Source organism: Ascaphus truei, chromosome 2, assembly GCF_040206685.1.
Source record: "Ascaphus truei isolate aAscTru1 chromosome 2, aAscTru1.hap1, whole genome shotgun sequence".
Taxonomy (NCBI): Eukaryota; Metazoa; Chordata; class Amphibia; order Anura; family Ascaphidae; genus Ascaphus; species Ascaphus truei.
In genome coordinates, this window is record NC_134484.1 from 289,454,553 (window position 1) to 289,473,084 (window position 18,532).

The 18,532-nt window shown below is 40.5% G+C and overlaps 1 protein-coding gene across 6 annotated transcripts in view; it reads right to left on the bottom strand.

Moving 5' to 3' along the window:
* Positions 1-2,092: 2,092 nt before the first annotated feature.
* SACM1L (SAC1 like phosphatidylinositide phosphatase) overlaps positions 2,093-18,532 on the bottom strand; it is a 423,363-nt gene continuing 406,923 nt past the window's right edge. For 4 of the 6 annotated variants that reach the window (XM_075586287.1, XM_075586286.1, XM_075586285.1 and 1 more), the window contains 4 exons: positions 15,921-16,014; positions 10,624-10,716; positions 8,703-8,760; positions 2,093-4,261 (listed from right to left, as the gene is read on the bottom strand). In XM_075586287.1, coding sequence (XP_075442402.1) covers positions 4,125-4,261; positions 8,703-8,760; positions 10,624-10,716; positions 15,921-16,014 — 382 coding nt within the window. In that variant the 3' untranslated portion in view covers positions 2,093-4,124. Of the gene's footprint in view, positions 4,262-8,702; positions 8,761-10,623; positions 10,717-14,525; positions 14,694-15,920; positions 16,015-18,532 lie in introns of those variants that run through there. The other 2 variants (XM_075586288.1, XR_012799181.1) reach the window with 2 other exon arrangements.

Genomic DNA, 18,532 nt, shown 5'->3' on the forward strand with positions numbered 1-18,532 from the left:
ACACTGGGAACTGCTGGATCTACTAATCCAAGAGCACTTCTATCAGAAGTGCATGCTCGATGTCCGAGAGTGGGTGATTGAGACGAGTGCTCATCACAAATAAGGCATAACCACGAGTCTGAGGTTGATGGGATGTTGATAGCCACGAACAACAACTGAGAAGCCACATCCAGTGTGCAGAGTGGAGGTGATAAAGCCGGGTCAGGGTAGGAGAGAAGTGGTAGGTAGAAGGTACTTGCCGTAGTCTGTGGTTGGAGAGTATAGAATTGTCGTATATCCGTAGCCGTGGTCGAGGAGAGAGTGGAAGTTCAGATGCGAGCCGAGGTCAAGGGAGCCTAGAAGTCAGGAGTCCAAGTATGAGCTGAGGTCACAACAGGAAGGCAAGACAAGACAAAACCAACGAGTAGCTTGAGGGAGAACAAGACACATAAACCAAAGTTTATTCTCAGACAATTTGTAGCAGGGCTGGCTGAGACCTTAAAGGGCAGACAGCAATGGTAGGAAAGCACACAGCTGCTGAGTAATGAATGCAATCAGACATAGGCTGTCCACTGATGGGCAGGGGCGGGGTGCATAGCAGCTGAGGAAGAATTAACTCCTTGCTTGCTTGTGTCCGCGCGGGGTTTAAGCGTAGCCAGTGTGTGCCGTAGGTTGCCCGTGTCACGGGGGTGGAGCCTGGAGACAGTTCCTGCTGTTTTCCTTCCTTGTAGCACGGCGCCTGCGCACGGGTTGCGGCTGGCACGCGTCACTCGTGATGTCGCGAGATGCATCACAGGGCGGGGCCTAAGCCCGATCCTGACAGTGATAGATCACAAACCCGTCGACTTCCACACGGCTACCATGATAGCAGATGAATATGTGATCACCTGGCCACAGAGTAGGAAGAGAGTCCTATTCCTCGCTGTGGTGCCCGCAGTCCGGGAACCAAGAGATGCTGATATAGCCTCCATTACCCCAACGTGGAGGACAAAGACCACTGCTGGGGGAAAGGTAGTGAAGCTGGCAGATTTAGTGCATAGCGCCGGTGCTACCAATACAACCGAACCGGACATCTGATGTTAGATTGCCCGAACCATCCCCGTGCCAACAACCCCAATCCGGAGTAATGTACCCCAGTAGCTAAACTGATCTGAACAAGCTCCTCACCCCTACCACATGCAGCATTTATCATCTGAGATCTGACTACAAAAGACTGTTCTTGGTCCCAAGGTTTAACAAAGTATCAGGCCGCTCCTCCTCTTACCGTGCACCCCACAACTGGAACAATCTACCGGAGAATCTCACAGCCGTCACCAGTCTAAGTTCTTTTAAACTAAAGCGGTCTCACATTTTAATCTGGTCTGTAACTGTTACATACACCTACAACATATCTTTAACTGTGCATGTAATGTCTTGTATATAATGTAACATTCACTTAATGTAACAATGTATTTGTCATCATAACTCTATGCCCAGGACATACTTGAAAATGTGAGATAACTCTCAATGTATTACTTCCTGGTAAAACATTTTATAAATAAATAGTAACAATTGTATGCCTAGATTCTGGGGCTACATAGATAAGATCTTGCAGTTTGAGTGATGGAAATCCCATTCTTTAACAGCAATATTTAGTTGTATGCACAAACACTGTGTTTTTAAAGACCGTCAAATAAAAGAATGCAGTTTAAAAAAAAATGGTGAAACTATTATTCTACAGGTGCAATTGAGTGCCCTGCTTTGATTCGGTTATCTTAAAGCTGCAGACCAAGCAATACCCTACATGTGTGTATTTTTACTAAATCAGTTCTGTTTAATTTGAAAATAATTGTAGCATTTAAGAAAAACTATTTTTTATTTAGGATAATCAACTATAAGGTTGGATTACCAAATTAAGTATTCCCTTACATACTCATTTATTACTTCTGCACAAAAGGAAAATGGGTTTACCATAAAAATGGTGTTACATAAATAATACATTCAAAACAGCTTTCCATTCCAGGATTTATATATTAATAGCCGTGGTTATGGATTAAAAGTACTATGGTACTTGTTGGAAGGCACAGATGCTCAATTTCCTGATATTAACATTTTTAAACAGAAAATCAGGAACTACAAAAGAGGGTACAGCTTTATTGTGATTTGCAGGTATACAGTTGTGCACATTTATACATAGGCTCATTGCAAAGAACATAGAACACATTTTTTTTACAATGTGGTTACCTTCATCGGTTCATGTTAAGTCATTTATTGCAGTTATTGAAACAAAGTCTGCATTCCTTATACAGAATCACAGATTAATTTGGTTTTGCTTATTAACAAGACAGAAGATTGTAGTGGTATACAGCCACCATACACAAAAGATTAGCCGACTTGATTTTAAATGGTTAACTGTAAATAATGCAAAATATACAATTTTATCCCTCGTTCTTACATTTTTTTTTCATGAAATGAGTGTTTATTTCCTCTTTTTTTTCTCTTTAACTTCGTAATTCCAAGAAAACATTGTGAGGCATTGTAATGTAACTTGAACTGAAGTTAACATAAAGCTAAACTGCATTAAAATTAAAATTTTACTAGAACAATTGACATTTTCCATTAGTAGGTGCACTAATCAGGGGGGAAAGGGAGGGGAAAGAGGGAGTGGAGGGAGTGGTGGAGGGAAAGAGGGAGTGGAGGGGGGAAACAGAGAGGGAAGGGGGTGAGAGAAAAGGGGGGTGAGAGCAAGAATGAGGGAGAGAAGAAAGAGACAGAGGATTCTATAAATTGGGGGTGGGGGCGGGGGGTGCAGTTGTTGGAATTTGCCATGAGAGCAGACATATTTTGTTCCTGCCGCTGGATATATATATATCTACACACACACACACACACACACACACACACACACACACACACACACACACACACACACACACACACACACACACACACACACACACACACACACACACACACACACACACACACACACATACATACAATCCTATTCTCATCTCAGTCCTATTTTTTGTGATCTTTTAAAGATTTGTATGAATAAACATTTTCAAAGATGCATTATATATAACGTGTTATTTGATACATTATCAAGTGTGCACCACAAGTGTGCACCTCAAGAAAACCACTTTTGGGTCGTAAAATCTTTTAATTTTTACTTATCACTTTTTAATTTTGCCTTTTTTGTTGCTTTTTTCTTGTTCTCTGATTTGCACCTCACATTTTTTTTAGTATGTGACATAGGGAATATTAGGAAATTCTGTATTTGACTTTTTTTCATTAAGGAAAAGTAGTTTAGTGATTTATTTTCTGATGTCTGAAGTAAGTAATGAACAGATTTTAATTGATTGCTTAAAGAATTTATTGAGGTTGAACAATTTAACTATGTGCTAGGAAGCATGAAAAGCTCTAAGTGTCAATCAATCACTTACCATCTAAAAACATGTAATATGAAAAGTGCAGTAGTTAAGTAGAGCAATACATATTTTTAATCACTGCAGCATACACTGCCATCCTTGTATTGTAGTGACCTCATGACATTCCTAAAATATTGCATCAAAAACCATCACTGTATGCAGAATACAATTTTTTTTAAGTTTGGGGACACATTAACAGAAGCAGGTCAAAAGGGCAGTTTTTATTAATTATGCAAATCATCCTAAGATCCTATGTACTGTAGATAAAATAATAATTTGTTTGGAAGGCAAATAAGATACATTTGATTTAGACTTAAATGAGTAGAAGGCAACTAATTTAGGTTTAACAGACTTGCTTTTAGATCTGCTAGATTTTCAATGCTCCAGTATGATTTTCCATTACCTTCTACAATTCTAGAGAGACCTGGGACAAGCTGCACATCAATGTATTGTATCTAGAAATTGGTCAGGAAGGAGTTGCAGCTCCAGAAGGGTTAAGAAATAACAAATTGAGCCCCCCTCCCCCAACCAATGCAATTTTCCATAAATGATGGTTTCAGACCTAGAGCATAAATATCCAGATCTTAGCAGAGTTTCATACCTACGACAGAATTAAAGACCTTTTACTAGCGATAAGAATAAGAGCACAAACATGGCGTGGAAAGCAGGTCAGTAAAGACTCCAGATATGGCTTGAGGAACTCTCGCTGACGAGCCGTTTTCCACACACACAAATTCAGTCCATCTTCTCCTTCTGCACCAGTTTTGGAGAGTCTACAAAGTCTTTGCCATTGTACAGGATGATGGTGCCTGTTCCAATGCTTGCAGTGCCCCAGAAAAGCACATAGGCCAACGTCTCAGTCCAAGTGTCACCTAACAACAAAAGCAGATAGTACTCCGTGAGTTTAAATACATTTTTATGTGAAACTTAACTTAAAGTAGGTCAGAAAAAAATGGTTCGTACCTGGAGTGTACTTGCCACTTACAGAAATCCCTAATATAGTGGTGCACAACAGACCATAAAGTAACTCAGTAATTAAGCTAAAAGAATATATTTAAAGTAATAGACCATAGCTGTATATGCTGTCTGGATCCAGGGTTCCAGAGCTAAAAGTGCATATAGGAGAGTATATAGCAGGAAATCCAATACTCATTTTAAAATGCTGGCACAAGCAGTGCCTGCAACATACGTTTCGTCGATACAGACGACTTCTTCCGGGGGTGGGCGTATCTGCGTCCAAGACTGCCCTTTTATACCGTTTGGTTGTTATAGCAACCATTCGGACGCATGTGTGAAGGCTTACTGCTTAGAATAGATAGTGCCTTATGTAATACAATAATCTGTTTTGCTCGTTTAGTTTCTGTATGAGAAGTGCTGTGGTGACACTTATAGCATGGAAGCTGTGGTACTGAGAAACAAATGATAGATGAAGAACAGATAGTGTAAGTATCTTCCCTCTCCACTGCCTGTTGTAATTGTATTGGCTTAATTCTGGAAAAAAGACCCCCCATAGGAGGAAAGTAGGGTCTTTATTCAATTTAATGGAAGGGTGTATACACGAACCCCTCATTTAGGCCATTAGGGAATTGTGTATGGAGTGTGTATATCCATTTTGCTTCCCTCTGGAGCAACTGTTTGTCCCAGTTGCCTGTACGTATACTAGCCTCTATATGATCAATTCCCTGAAATGTGAGTACTTTCTGTTCTCCCCCATGCTTTGTTTTCACATGGCGAGATATTGGTGTATCCTGGGAATTCCTGATAGAGCCAATATGCTCAAGGATTCGGCGTCTCAGTTGTCTTGTGGTCTTTCCCACGTACTTGAGACCACACTGGCATGTAGCCAGGTAGATAACGCCATTGGTCTTGCAGTTGATGAATCTGTCCAGTGTAAATGTCCCAGTTCGTGAAGGTTTTGCCCTGTTTAATGAATTCACAGGCTTTACATTCATGGCATTTAAAGCAGCCGGTGGTTTTGAGCCAGGTGTCTCTTATGGTTGGACGTGAGAAATGGCTTTGCACAAGGATATCTTTTACATTTCTTGACCTCTGCCACGCCACTGAGGGGCTCTCTCTGAGTACCATTTTGAGGTCATTATCACTGGTGAGTATATGCCAGTGTTTCCTTAAGATCTTTTTCACTTGTTGCCATTTTTCGGTGTAGGATGTGATACCCCTACTTTTTTCTTATCCTCCATAATTTTAGGTCTTTCCCCGAGTAGGTCGTTCCTTGGGGTGTTGTTTGCTCTATGGTATGCCTTCTTGAATTGGAATATCCTCGTTCAAGGAAATTGTTCTTCATTTCCCGAGCCTGATTTTTGAAAGTGGACATGTCCGAGCATTTACGTCTCACTCTCAGATACTGGCCAGTGGGTATTCCCTTGATCATGGGTGCAGGGTGGTGGCTATCTGCCATGAGGTAGCTGTTTGTTGCTGTTCTTTTTTTGTATGTTGAGGTGGAAAGGTGCCCATCCGGTGATTTTGTTATTTGCAAATCCAGGAATGTGATGACGGTCTCGCTGATCTCAGATGTAAGTCTCAGATTATTGTTGTTCGCATTAAGGAGATCTAGGAAGGTGAGTAGATCTTTCTTTGTGCCCTTCCAGAGAATCAGGATGTCATCTATGTATCTAATCCATAATTCAATACAATTTGTGTATAGATACATAGCTTCTGAAAAGACACTCACCTCATCCCACCAGCCCAGATAGAGATTCGCGTAGGTGGGAGTGCAGGTGGTGCCCATTGCAGTACCTTGAGTTTGCAAATAGAATCTCTGGTTGAATAAAAAATAGTTATGTTCTAGAATGAACCCCAGGAGCTCACATATAAACTCATTGTGTTCCTTGAACAGACAGCTCCTTGATGCCAGGAAATGTTTGACTGCCAGTAAGCCGATGTCATGTTGGATACTCGTATACAGAGATTCGACATCAAAACTTACTAGCAGTGTCTCTTGCTCCACATATATACCTTCCAGATATTTCAGGACATCTTTGGTGTCTCTCACGTAGGTTGTAAGGCTAGTGACAAACTTTCTCAAGACCTTGTCAACATACTGTAGATACTAGCGTTCTCCGTGAGAGACCAAATGCCCGAGACAATAGGTCTTCCTGGTGGCTTTGTGGGGTTTTTGTGCACCTTTGGAATGCTGTAAAATGTTGCTATTGTGGGTGTTTTGTTAATTATGAACTCTGATTTTTTTTTTGTTATGACTTTATTAGAGAGGCCTTTTTCTAGTATCGTATCCAGTTGCTTTTGAAAAATGGAGGTGGGATCACACAAGTATCCAGTAGCATTTCTTGTCGCCCAAAAGCCTTTTCTTTTCGGAGACACAGTCCTCCGTGTCAAGGAGGACTATGTTGCCTCCTTTATCTACAGGTTTAATAGTTATTTCCTGTCGTTTGGCTAGGTTTTTTAGGGCTTGTTCTTTTGACGTTAGAGTCTTAGCGTTGGTGTGTGTGTTGAGATTCTCGAGGTCCTTGGTCACTAGGTCAAGGAAGGTAGAGACCTTCGCACAGGAATCTTGATGCGGGGTAAACTTGCTTTTGGGTTTCAAAGAGGTATGTGGACCATCACCTGGATTTTTTTCGCTGTCAGCTAATAGTGATATCAGGTTGGTAACGTCTTCTTTGTCCTCAGGTTCTAGATCATCTTCATCAGTAGTTATCCTTCTCTGTCTTTCTCTGAGCTTAAAGAATTTATGCAGGAGCATTTTACGTGCAAAAAGGTTCATATCCTTCACTGTATTGAACAGATCGAAGTTGGAAACAGGGACGAAGGATAGACCCTTGGTTAATACCTTTATTTCTTCCTCTTCTGTTTACTAAGATTGATGATACTTGTTTTTCTCTTTTTTCTCTTGTTCTGTTTTTTTCCTTGTGTGTATTTAGACCGTTATCTCCCATGTTTATAGTTCCTCTAGAAACATCATCTTCTTGGTCTGTATCTCCTGTGTGACTAGTTTCCTCGGCCCCTTCCTTGCCAGTTTTTTGCCAAGTCTGATTTTTCTCATGTCTATGCACTCCTGGCCTTGTTCTAAAAAAGGAGGAGTCTGGTTGTTGTCTTGATCCTGCACCTCTTTAGATTGGTTCTTAGAGTACGATCTTGTTGTCATCTTGTTCCGTGTCTTAGTGCTATTTTCGGAGTCCGAATTTTCCCACTCTGTGGACACCTCCATCCATTCCTGGGTTTTAGTCTTAGGTTTTATAAAATGGTGCCTGTAGATTTTATCTTCTTTAAAATCTTTCTGGTCTCTTTGGAACTTTTTGTGTTTACGATCTTTTAGATCAGTGACAAATTTTTCCATATTCTTTTGGAGGGCATTTTCATAATTTGTGAAATTAGGTGATTCTACCCATTTTGGAATATCAAGATTCCATTTTTCCAAATCTGTGTTTACTTTTTAAAGTTCTATCAATTCATTGTCAATGAGCAATTTCATGAGTTCATGTGGACACTTAGTGATGATATCGTCCCAACTTTTGATGAATGCTGGTTCCTGGATGTGATATGAGGAGGAGAGATTCACTCTTAGTCCACGGGGTATTAGTTTATTTTTTTCGTATTTCTGTACACTGCATATTTCCCACCATAGGCGATATTGTTGTTTATTCAGTCTATCTAACTTTTGAAAGAATGGTTTAATATCGTTCAGTACCGGATCAGCTTCCAAGATAGTGTCTGTAGCGAATACTGTTTCGGAGTCGGCTTCCAAGTCATTGAAGTCCAAAGTTTTGGACAGGAAACCAGCCATCATGAAGTAAATGGCTTGTGACTCCGGTGTGTTGTGCTGAGGTGAGAGAAACGGATTTTGACGTCCATAGATAGTCAAATAGAGAAAGGGTTTGAGTATCTGCACAAACACTGTTATAGTAGACGAGTCGTATGGAGGTTGTGTGCTACCAGGGAGATAGAATTTTTTTTAGAAAAATTAGAAAAACTAAAATTAATGAGACATTTAAGTCTTAATAAAATGTAATTTTTTTAACAGACTCAGTGTGAGCATTTTTGGACCTGTATATACTTTATGGTCTGTTGTGCACCACTATATTAGGGATTTCTGTAAGTGGCAAGTACACTCCAGGTACGAACCATTTTTTTCTGACATTTTGTCTATCTCCCTGGTAGCACACAACCTCCATACGACTCCTCTACTATAACAGTGTTTGGTGCGAGGTACTCAAACCCTTTCTCTACTTAACTTATAGTATGTTTAGAATACAACTACTGTAGTGTTTTGTTGTTTTACTTTTTTTTTTAAATTACAATTTTTTACATGTAAGAATATAGCTTGTGAATTAAAATACTTACCCGCCATCAGCAAGCAGATAATGCACATGGAAAAAGCAACCACCATGATAATGGGTAACTACAGAGAAGAGAAAAGATTTGACCCTATAATGCTTAAATCATTCAGTTTCTGTCCAACTACTAAATGTTAAATCTTTCAGTAGACACTTGCAAGGAGTTATCCAGGGGATTTTATAGCATTTTCAAAATGAAATAAATGCTTTAAATAGCGAGCTTGACAACTAACAAGTTACATTACATAATTACATAGTAGATGAGGTTGAAAAAAAGACATGCACCCATCAAGTTCAACCTATGCTAAATTAAGATAACAGATACTGATTCCAATTTGCTTTATTTTTTACACCAACCTCTTGTGTGGAACCGTATCAAAAGCCTTTGCAAAATCTAAGTAGACCACATCAACTGCATTACACTGGTCTAAATTCCTACTTACCTCCTCAAAAAAACAAATAAGGTTAGTTTGGCATGATCTATTCTTCATAAATCCTTGCTCACTATTACTAATAATTTTGTTTTCCATTAGATATTCCTGAATATTATCCCATATTAAACCGTCAAGTAGTTTCCCCACTATTGAAGTCAGGCTTACAGGTCTGTAATTCCCCAGTTGGGATCTAGCTCCCTTTTTAAATATAGGCACCATATCTGCTTTACACCAATCTTGTGGTACGGAGCCTGTGGAAATGGAGTAATTGAATATTAAATGTAATGGTTTGGCTATTACTGAACTGAACTCCTTAAGAACTCTTGGATGTACTGTATGCCATCGGGCCAGGTGCCTTATTTACTATAATTTTTTTCAAGCCGCCTATGAACTTTTTCCTCAGTTAACCAATTGTTTATTAATATGGAGATTGTGGCTTCCTCCTGCAGGACTACAATTGAAATAGTTTCTTCCCTGGTAAACACAGAGGTAAAGAATTTGTTTAATACCCCTGCATTTTCCTTATCTCCAATAATCTGACTGCCCATCTAACACTGAAAGGGTCCTATATTTTCTTTTCTTATTTTTTTTTGTTATTAAGGTAAATAACTTTTTAAGGTTGATCTTATTTTCTATTGCAATCCTTTTTTCATTATCCATTTTTGCTAATTTGATCGTCCTTTTGCAATTTTTGTTACATTCATTATAATTCTCATATGCTGCCTCTGTCTCTTCTGACTTCAAGAATCTAAACGCCTTCCTCTTTTTTTCCATTTCTTCCCCTACCTGTTTATTTAGTCATATTGGTTTTGACTTTAAAGTAGTACAGTACCCTTATTTGTTTCAACAGGATGGGAACCAGGGCATCCCTAAACCTGAATCGTGTTATATTTTAGCTCTGCTGATGCCTGTTCCCAAGATATTTACGGGTAAAGGTACCCCGTCCTCGTTTGGTCCTGATTTTAAATGGCCATATGACAGAAAGCCGCAATGGCACACTGTGGCTTCCAATGGGCTCAGGGCATCCACGAGATATGAATTGCAACTTTGATATTCATGGAGCAGACTGAAATGCCATACTTTCACCGGTAAGTATCTTGGTACCCAGGAAGTCCACAGACTGAAAATAGCACAGTCCAGCTCTGGAAAAGGGTTATTTGACAATGTAGTCTAGTTGGCAGTGGTACTGCAACATTGATACTTTGACTTACAGTTGCACAAAGATAACCATAATAAAAACATGTCACTCTCTTCCCGTGTAAGTTTCCCCTATCTCCCCTGGTCACTCATCTTCTTCTCCATGTCTGAAATCCTATTCCACATGCTTCTGCAGTGTTACACACTAAAAGCACATTAGGATGTTAACGTCTAACTTCATGTCACTCACGTCACAAACACTGCTGCCTCACTAGCTTTATCCCTCATCACAAAGAGCAGTATGAATTACCATTACTCGATCAGAATAAGTCACTATTATAGGGCAACAAAACTTACAGCAAGAAACTTCCAGTCTGCCTGCACGTGTAAAGGGTGTGCAGAATCAGCTTCCTCCACTGAATAATTTCCAAGAAACAAATCAATTGAATCCTGCAACACAAATACACAGCGTTTCTACATTAGAAATGTATAAAGCAAATGTTTATGAATTCAAACATTAGTTTATTAACACGAGTGCCTGCTCTATGAACCTTATTTTTAATTAATCGTTATTTATTTTTATTTCAGGGGAATTGGGAGCTGGGAGTCCATGTGCAAATAAACATCATAAAGGAGGAATGGCTCAGTGAGTAAAGGCGCTGACTCTGTAAACAATGACACAGAGTTTGAATCCGTGTGTCAGCACCTTGTGACCTTGGACAAATCACTATCTCCCTGTGCCTCAGGAACCAAAAACAGATTGTAAGGTCATCTGGACAGGGACTGTGTCTCTAAAAATTCCTATATACCGCACAGTATAATGTAATTGTGAAGTGCTTTGAGTCCCATTGGGTGAAAAGCACTACATGAAATAAAGTTATTATCATAATAAGGTTACAGAGAAAACATCAAAATCACTAGGGGATATGGATTTAACAAACAAGCAGTACAGGGTATTCAGCTATTGAACTTGAACAATCATTTCCATTATAATAATACTTGGGATTAGTCACTTTGTACAGCTCCAACAGGTCATATATATGTTATAATATGAGCAAGGATATATCTGGTTCACATATTTTCTCAAACCGTGGGATCTTATAATTTAGGAATGCTATCAGAGCCCTTACTATGCCTAGACCAACTCTGTTTGCCACTAATGCACGTCAAAAGGCAGCAAACGACAACATAAGGTTTGTTGGCACTTTTAATAATCAGTGGATCTCCATTTGTAATATTTGCAATAAATATTGGTATCTCTTACTAGAGGATAATGCTCTGAATAAAGTTTTGAATAAAACCCCAAATATGGTTAGTCGAAGATCTAAAAATCTTCGTGACCGTCTTGTTCATAGCCATTTCCAATCGACACCTTTGAGAACTTGGGGATAAACCTAACGGCTGTTTCACTTGTTGTAGGTACATAGCTTATACCTCGATTAGAACCACTAAAAGAGTTGGGAATTCAAATCAAAACAAAACATTTGAAATACGAGCTTTTATCAACTGTCTCATGAAAGGGGTCATCTTCCTTATTGATTGTGTGGCAAACTATCCGTGGCAAAACACACCGGCAATTAAAAGTAACAATTCTAGAACATATAGTTCATGAGGAATTCACTTGACACCGGTGGCACGTCATGTCACAATTGCACACAAAAGGATCAGCAATGTACTACATTTACTGGAATAGAACATGTACCCATAGGAACCCGCAAGGGCAAGTGGGACAGGCAGCTGCTTCAACATGAGACCAGATGAATTCATAGATTACATACCCCGAGCCCAGTGGGCCTGAATAAAGGTTTTATTTTTTTCACCTTCTCTGTAAATACTGTATATACCTTGATATTTACTCCTTCCCAATTACATATAGAATTTAGGGGTTCATACACCTTCAATTCTTCACTTCAGTTTCCTACCGTGTTCTGGTGGGTCACTTATTACTAATCTTATTACCTTCACCTATTAGATCATTATATAGTGGTGTATTTTGGGTTTAAACACGATACATTAGTCTTATTACATTATATATAGCACCAGTTTATTAAGGTTTATCATTATTATAATTATTTAGATCACACTCATACAGAATGTTTATTTAATATTTTTATTCATTTGATTTATTTAGTTATCATTTTAGTAACAACACTTGGTTGATCAATAGAAAGGAAAGATACAATAAAACACAAATTAATACATGAAAGCCATGATAAAGGAAAGCAGAATAGAATAGAAAATACAAGAAAGACAAGTTTAGTCTTGTTAGCCATTGAGAGGAGTGGTTAATCTGTATTGAGTGGTCTGTCTGTAAACAGTGTATTAAGAATTGATGATCCAGGGCACAAAACGGATTTCCAAAAATATTTAATGTATCCTAATAGCACCAAAATACGACGTTTCGTCCTTCTAGGACTTTTTCAAGTCACTGAACCAGGAGCACCGGTTGTTGCAAGTATTTTATTATATACTATTGGTGTGCAGCTTTGCTATTCATTGTTTTGTATACAGTGTATAACATGTAATGTTGGTCAGTGACTTGGAGAGAGAGTGAACATGTAGCAGTTAACATCCTGCTTGTATCTCTGTGCTTTAAGTACAGGAATAAAGTTCTACAATGCTGCAAGTCTACTTTGGTCATTTATCGCCGAGCCATTACTTATACTACATTGTACAATATCTACTATACCCTTAGTGGATTAGTGAATGAGTTGGCATTTAAGGAAGGAACTTATTAATAAGCAAATATGTATCTCCGACAATTAGTACCAATTATCCCACAGTGGTATCACATTACTATACTTCAATTTACTATTACAGGTGGTTTTTGTTGTCCATTAAAAACCACAAAGATCGGGAACTTACATGAGTTCTTACCTTTACTTTGAGTAATTGAGATCACCACCCCTACATTAAAAAGGGTATATAGCGTTGTAACAAGAGCTCTCTATAGACTCCTCCTCCCCCTGAAGAAGCATGACAGGATCACGGGAAATGTACGTCGGGCTATAGTGACGTCATGACTCTGCCGTCTGTTTGGTGAGACGACGGCGGACTGGAGAGCAACTGCTGCACGGGTTGTATAGCGGTGGCTTCTTTCACTTCTCTATACATCTTACCCGCTATTGTTGGGTTAAAGATTCTCTTAGCCATATACATTAAGCCCCCTTTAACCTCCCCACTAGTTTACTTACAACTGGGAGGATACTATGGGGTTTCTCATATGGCGCACATATGAGCAAGCACCAGCAAGCATGACATTTCTCATTGCGGAGCATCTACTTGATCGCAACTGAGAATAATATACACCATTTAGTCTCTCAGGCTGCGCTTGCAATATATATCTTTGGTGTCTAGTAGAGTACCCATGTTTAATGACAACTCTAAGGTTACATAATCTTAGTTTGTTGCGATTATATCCACTTGCATTGAACTACTCCACTACAGCTGAGATTACCTTATAGCATCAGGATACTCAGGCCCTGCACATTCATGATATATGTTCATGGTTACCAATGATCTTTGGGTGTTATTTTGGTAGTGTTGCGTTGTACATTTATTTCTTACAGACATATATGCAATGTGTGGTTGTAAGGTTATAATCTGCTGAAGTGTATATCTCCTTTCAGCTTCAACTGAGGTTGTTTCCTCAACCCGGAACTTTAGATACATTATATAAGTATGGTTTACAAACCCTATTTACTATTTGCCACACTGTGGCTTCATTACTTTCAATTCTGAGAGCTTGATAGATATATGTATCTTATTTTGTCCTATATAGATCCGGACATTAATTTTGAGACACACTTTGGATTAACCCTAGGAGTACCATCTCCCTAACGTATCTATTATTCATATGATGTTCAACTCTCACTGAGGGGATTTTATTCACATATGTAAATAGTTTATTCACATTGTTGTCTTTATTGCATATATGTTAGTAACATTTTATTATTTTTTTCCTTTTAGTGGAGTTTCCCATGAGCTATGGTAGTTCTCATGTATACCCGATATTGAGTATATTACTCTGGGTTTATTGCACCAAAATATATATCCGATAACCTACTGTATGAGTGCAATTGAAGAGGAAACTCTTTTGTGACCGCCTGTGGGGTTTCACATTGTCTATATTGTCTGTATATAGTCTGTATATTCCCATATGCACCACCAGTTGTACTATTACTTTTCATATTAGTGAAATAGGTTGAGCGGCAGACCTTGTTTGTTTGTATCTAATTTAGGAATGCTGTAAATTTTACCATCAATAAAATGTGCCACACCCTGTTTTCCCTCTCACTAAGACTGAGTCCTTTGTCTCCAAGATACCACGATGCAGCACCTGATTGCAGAAAGGATGTGCTTAACTAATTTGTTTAAACGTTTAGGTAAATTGTCTCCGGGTCTGTTGAGCAGAGCTTGCCACGGCCCTAGGGCGACAGGAAGATCTATAATCTGACATCAAATCAAAAGATTATTTCAACAGTGGCGAAATCCGTGAACATTCCCACCATATATGCCACAATATCTAAAACCTAACATTGATTAAGTTTGACATTATTTATGTAAACGTGATGGACAGAGATACCATCAGAACAGCCACTTGCAACGGTTTTCCTTTATCAAGGCATCAGAGGTGGTTGTTGCCTCCTCCCAGATCTATTCCCACTCCTCATCCTTCAGGCTCTCGCCAAAGGCTTGAATCATGTTTTGATCAAACGATGCAACCAAATTGGTAAGAGCGCAGGAATTGTTCTTTGTTTTCGATAAATAGAAGGCAAATCCATTTACCAGCTGCATACTTCAAAAACTCCCCAATATCTGCCTCCCATTGTCCTATATAGGATAACATTGGCTCTAACGTGCTCGGTATAATAGGTTGGTATAACATGGATACTAGATTCTTACTAAGTGGAGAGGTCATACATATGGACACCTAATATGTACAGTACTAGAAAAAGAGGAGACCCTGTACTACACATTTAGGGCAAAATGGCTTAACTGGAGATATCAAAAGATCTTTACTTTGAGGGCATCGTACTTCTTCCTAAAAAAAGAGGCTAAAATATTGGATTACGAAGCCCTGGAAAAATATTCAAATTCCGACAATACCTTTCCTTTCCCACCATGCAAAGGTACCCCCTCACTAACCTGGGCTAAAGCAGGGGTTATAAAGTAGGAGGGTACATGTTTAAGTTTTTCAATGTTAAATTATGGTCCCACATTTACAGAAAATTAGAAATGATTGGGGGAGCACAGGGGGTGAGTGCGGGTAAAAAGGAGGTATGGGCATGGGTGAGGCGAGCCAGGAAAAAAAAGTTAAGCGGCCCGCGGATGAACCCACTGAAGCCATGCAGTTGGACGAAGAGTGGAAGGGCCATGCAGGCCTGTGAAAGGGAGGCCAAAGCTGGATGGGTGGCGGTAGGCAACGGAGAGGGGTCCTACAGACCCATTGATGAGCCTGGATAAAGTGGGCTCGGGACTGGCAGCAGAGGGTCAGGCTATAAAAATGATGGTCTCCGGCAGGCCCCTTCACTAACCAACCAGGAACAGTAGTCCCAGCGGTCCCCACCTGTTGGCAGCCCTGATTAAACTGCATCTAGCACAAGAACCCTCAAGCACACATGTAAAATATTAACGAACATAAATAAGCATACTTGTCGAAATCCATCATAAAAGTTGTTTTTATAGTATCGTATTAGCGAGTTCCAGCCATCCATTACAAGTCCCCACTGAGTTCTTTTTCCAGTTCTGAAAAAAAAATAAAAAAAAATATATATATATATATATATATATAAATAATAATCAAGTACCTTTTTCAAATTTGAAGTAGTAAAGAAATACAAAATATGAAATAAATCCCCTCACAGCTGGAGAGGCCCACATTATTTCCTCTAGGTTAATTTTTCATTCAAGGCTCTTAATGTAAGCGTCTCCTACTTATGTTTCAGTTAAACCAAGTCCCATTTATCTTTGTTAAACATGGACTGCGCATTTAAAGTGCTGCTCTCTCCACAGTACAGTACAGGCATACCCCGCTTTAACATACGCAATGGGACCGGAGCATGTATGTAAAGTGAAAATGTACTTAAAGTGAAGCACTACCTTTTTTCCACTTTACAATGCATGTACTGTATTGCAAACATCATATATGTGCATAACTGATGTAAATAATGCATTTGTAACCAAAATAAATACAGTAGGCTTTATTGAAATAAAATCTTTAATGTCAGCTGATTTCTCTTATGTGCTGACAGATACAACATGGATGAATGGAAAATTATTTTAAAAATATGTAGGAAGTACAGTATTTTTACTGAAAGGGCATGAAGGTGAGGTGCATTTATTTGACTGACTGATATATTTTTGGGACTTTGATTTGTGACTTTGGTGAAAACAATACTGTACAGTGCAGTGTTTTACAATGCTGTGCTTCCTTAGGCTGCGCGTATAGTGCCCGCGACCGGCGATGTCACCCATCCCCGCTAGCGAAAGTTATATTTTGCTTTGCGGCGGCATCGCAGACTCCCGGACATTTGATTTGTTCAGGGGCTGTCACATGAGGTGACAGCCCTTAAAAATCAAATATTCCCGGCTTCCAAAGTCCGCTCCGTCGCATTGCCGCTCTCGCGCTTACTATAAGCGCACGCGGCGGCGGCAATGTGTTTGTTTTTGGGCGGCATCGCCGGCACTATACGCACGGCCTTACTCAGGTCCTTGATCAGCTTGGCTTACACGCACGCACTCCCTCAGTCACGCACGCCCTCCCTCTGTCACACAATCTCACGCACTCCCTCAGTCACACAATCTCTCACGCACTCCCTCAGTCACACAATCTCTCAAGCACTCCCTCAGTCACACAATCTCTCACGCACTCCCTCAGTCACACAATCTCTCACGCACTCTCACACGCACTCAGTCACGCACGCACACGCACTCAAGACACACACACAGACACACTCAGACAGACAAACACATACACACACTCAGACAGACACACACACTCAGACAGACACACACACACACACTCAGACAGACACACACACAGACAGACACAGAAACACACACACACAGACAGACACAAGCACAGAATGCAGTAGAAGAGCACCTCCTCCTCCCCCGTAGCCTGTAACTCACATGCAAAGTTCCGTTCTACAGCAGCAGCAGCAGCAGGCTAGATCGAGCTTTGAGGAGGGGGGAGGAGGGAGGAGGGAGGAGGAGAGTGGAGGGAGAAAACCCAGAAGCTGCAGTGCGGGCGGAATCACTGCTATAGCTGCTGATTGATGGCGCGCCCGATCTCCCCGTTCCCCCTGCCATCTGGCCCCGTTCCCCCTTACCCCTTACATGCACTCCCACTCAGTTAGGGAACACAATGAAGGAGGTTGCAGTATTGATGAGGTGCGCACGCACGCCGCCCCCTGGTGTCCGTACTCGCGAAGGGGTATGGTGCAACTAAAAATAAATGTATGTACTTGCGAGTGTACGTAAAGCGGGTGTACGTAAAACGGGGTATGCCTGTATACACATTATGATGATAATTACATAGTTACAGTGGCGGCAGAGTTTATTCTAACTCGGCCGCCACCGCAAAGTGCGGGCAGACGCGACAATCTTTTTTTTTTTCGGCGTGCCGTGCATCAGCCGGGCGCCGGTCATGTGCGCCAGGCATCCCGAGGATGCCAGGCATCCCCGAAGACGCCAGGCATCCCCGAAGACGCCAGGCATCCCTGAAGATGCCAGACATCCCCGAAGGAGGCTGCAGGAAAGGGGGTATTTTACTTTTTGGAGCGTGGAGCGGGGCAGAACAGCCAGGGGGTCGCGAGGGGAAGGGAAGGGGGAGGGGAAGATGCGGCTAGGATGGGCTGGCGCGCGGCCACGTTCGGCGCCAGCCCGAAAAGACCCGCGGGACAAGACGGGCAAAAGTTAGAATAAGATGTGTCGCAGCAGTACATAGTAGATGAGGTTGAAAAAAAGACATGCGTCCATCAAGTTCAACCAATGCTAAATTTAGACAACAGATACTTTATCCTATATCTAAACTTGCGTATTGATCCAGAGGAAGGCAAACAAAAGCCCTAATGTCATATCATCCAATAATATCTCATAAGGGGAAAAATAAATTCCTTTCTGATTCCAAGAATTGTCAATCAGATTACTCCCTGGATCAACATCCCCCAGTGCGTTGCCCCTAAGTCAGAAACAGCAAGGATGAAGAGGAGCACAGCAGCGTTTCCCAGCAGTATTCCAGCTAGCAGATCGCCAAAAAATG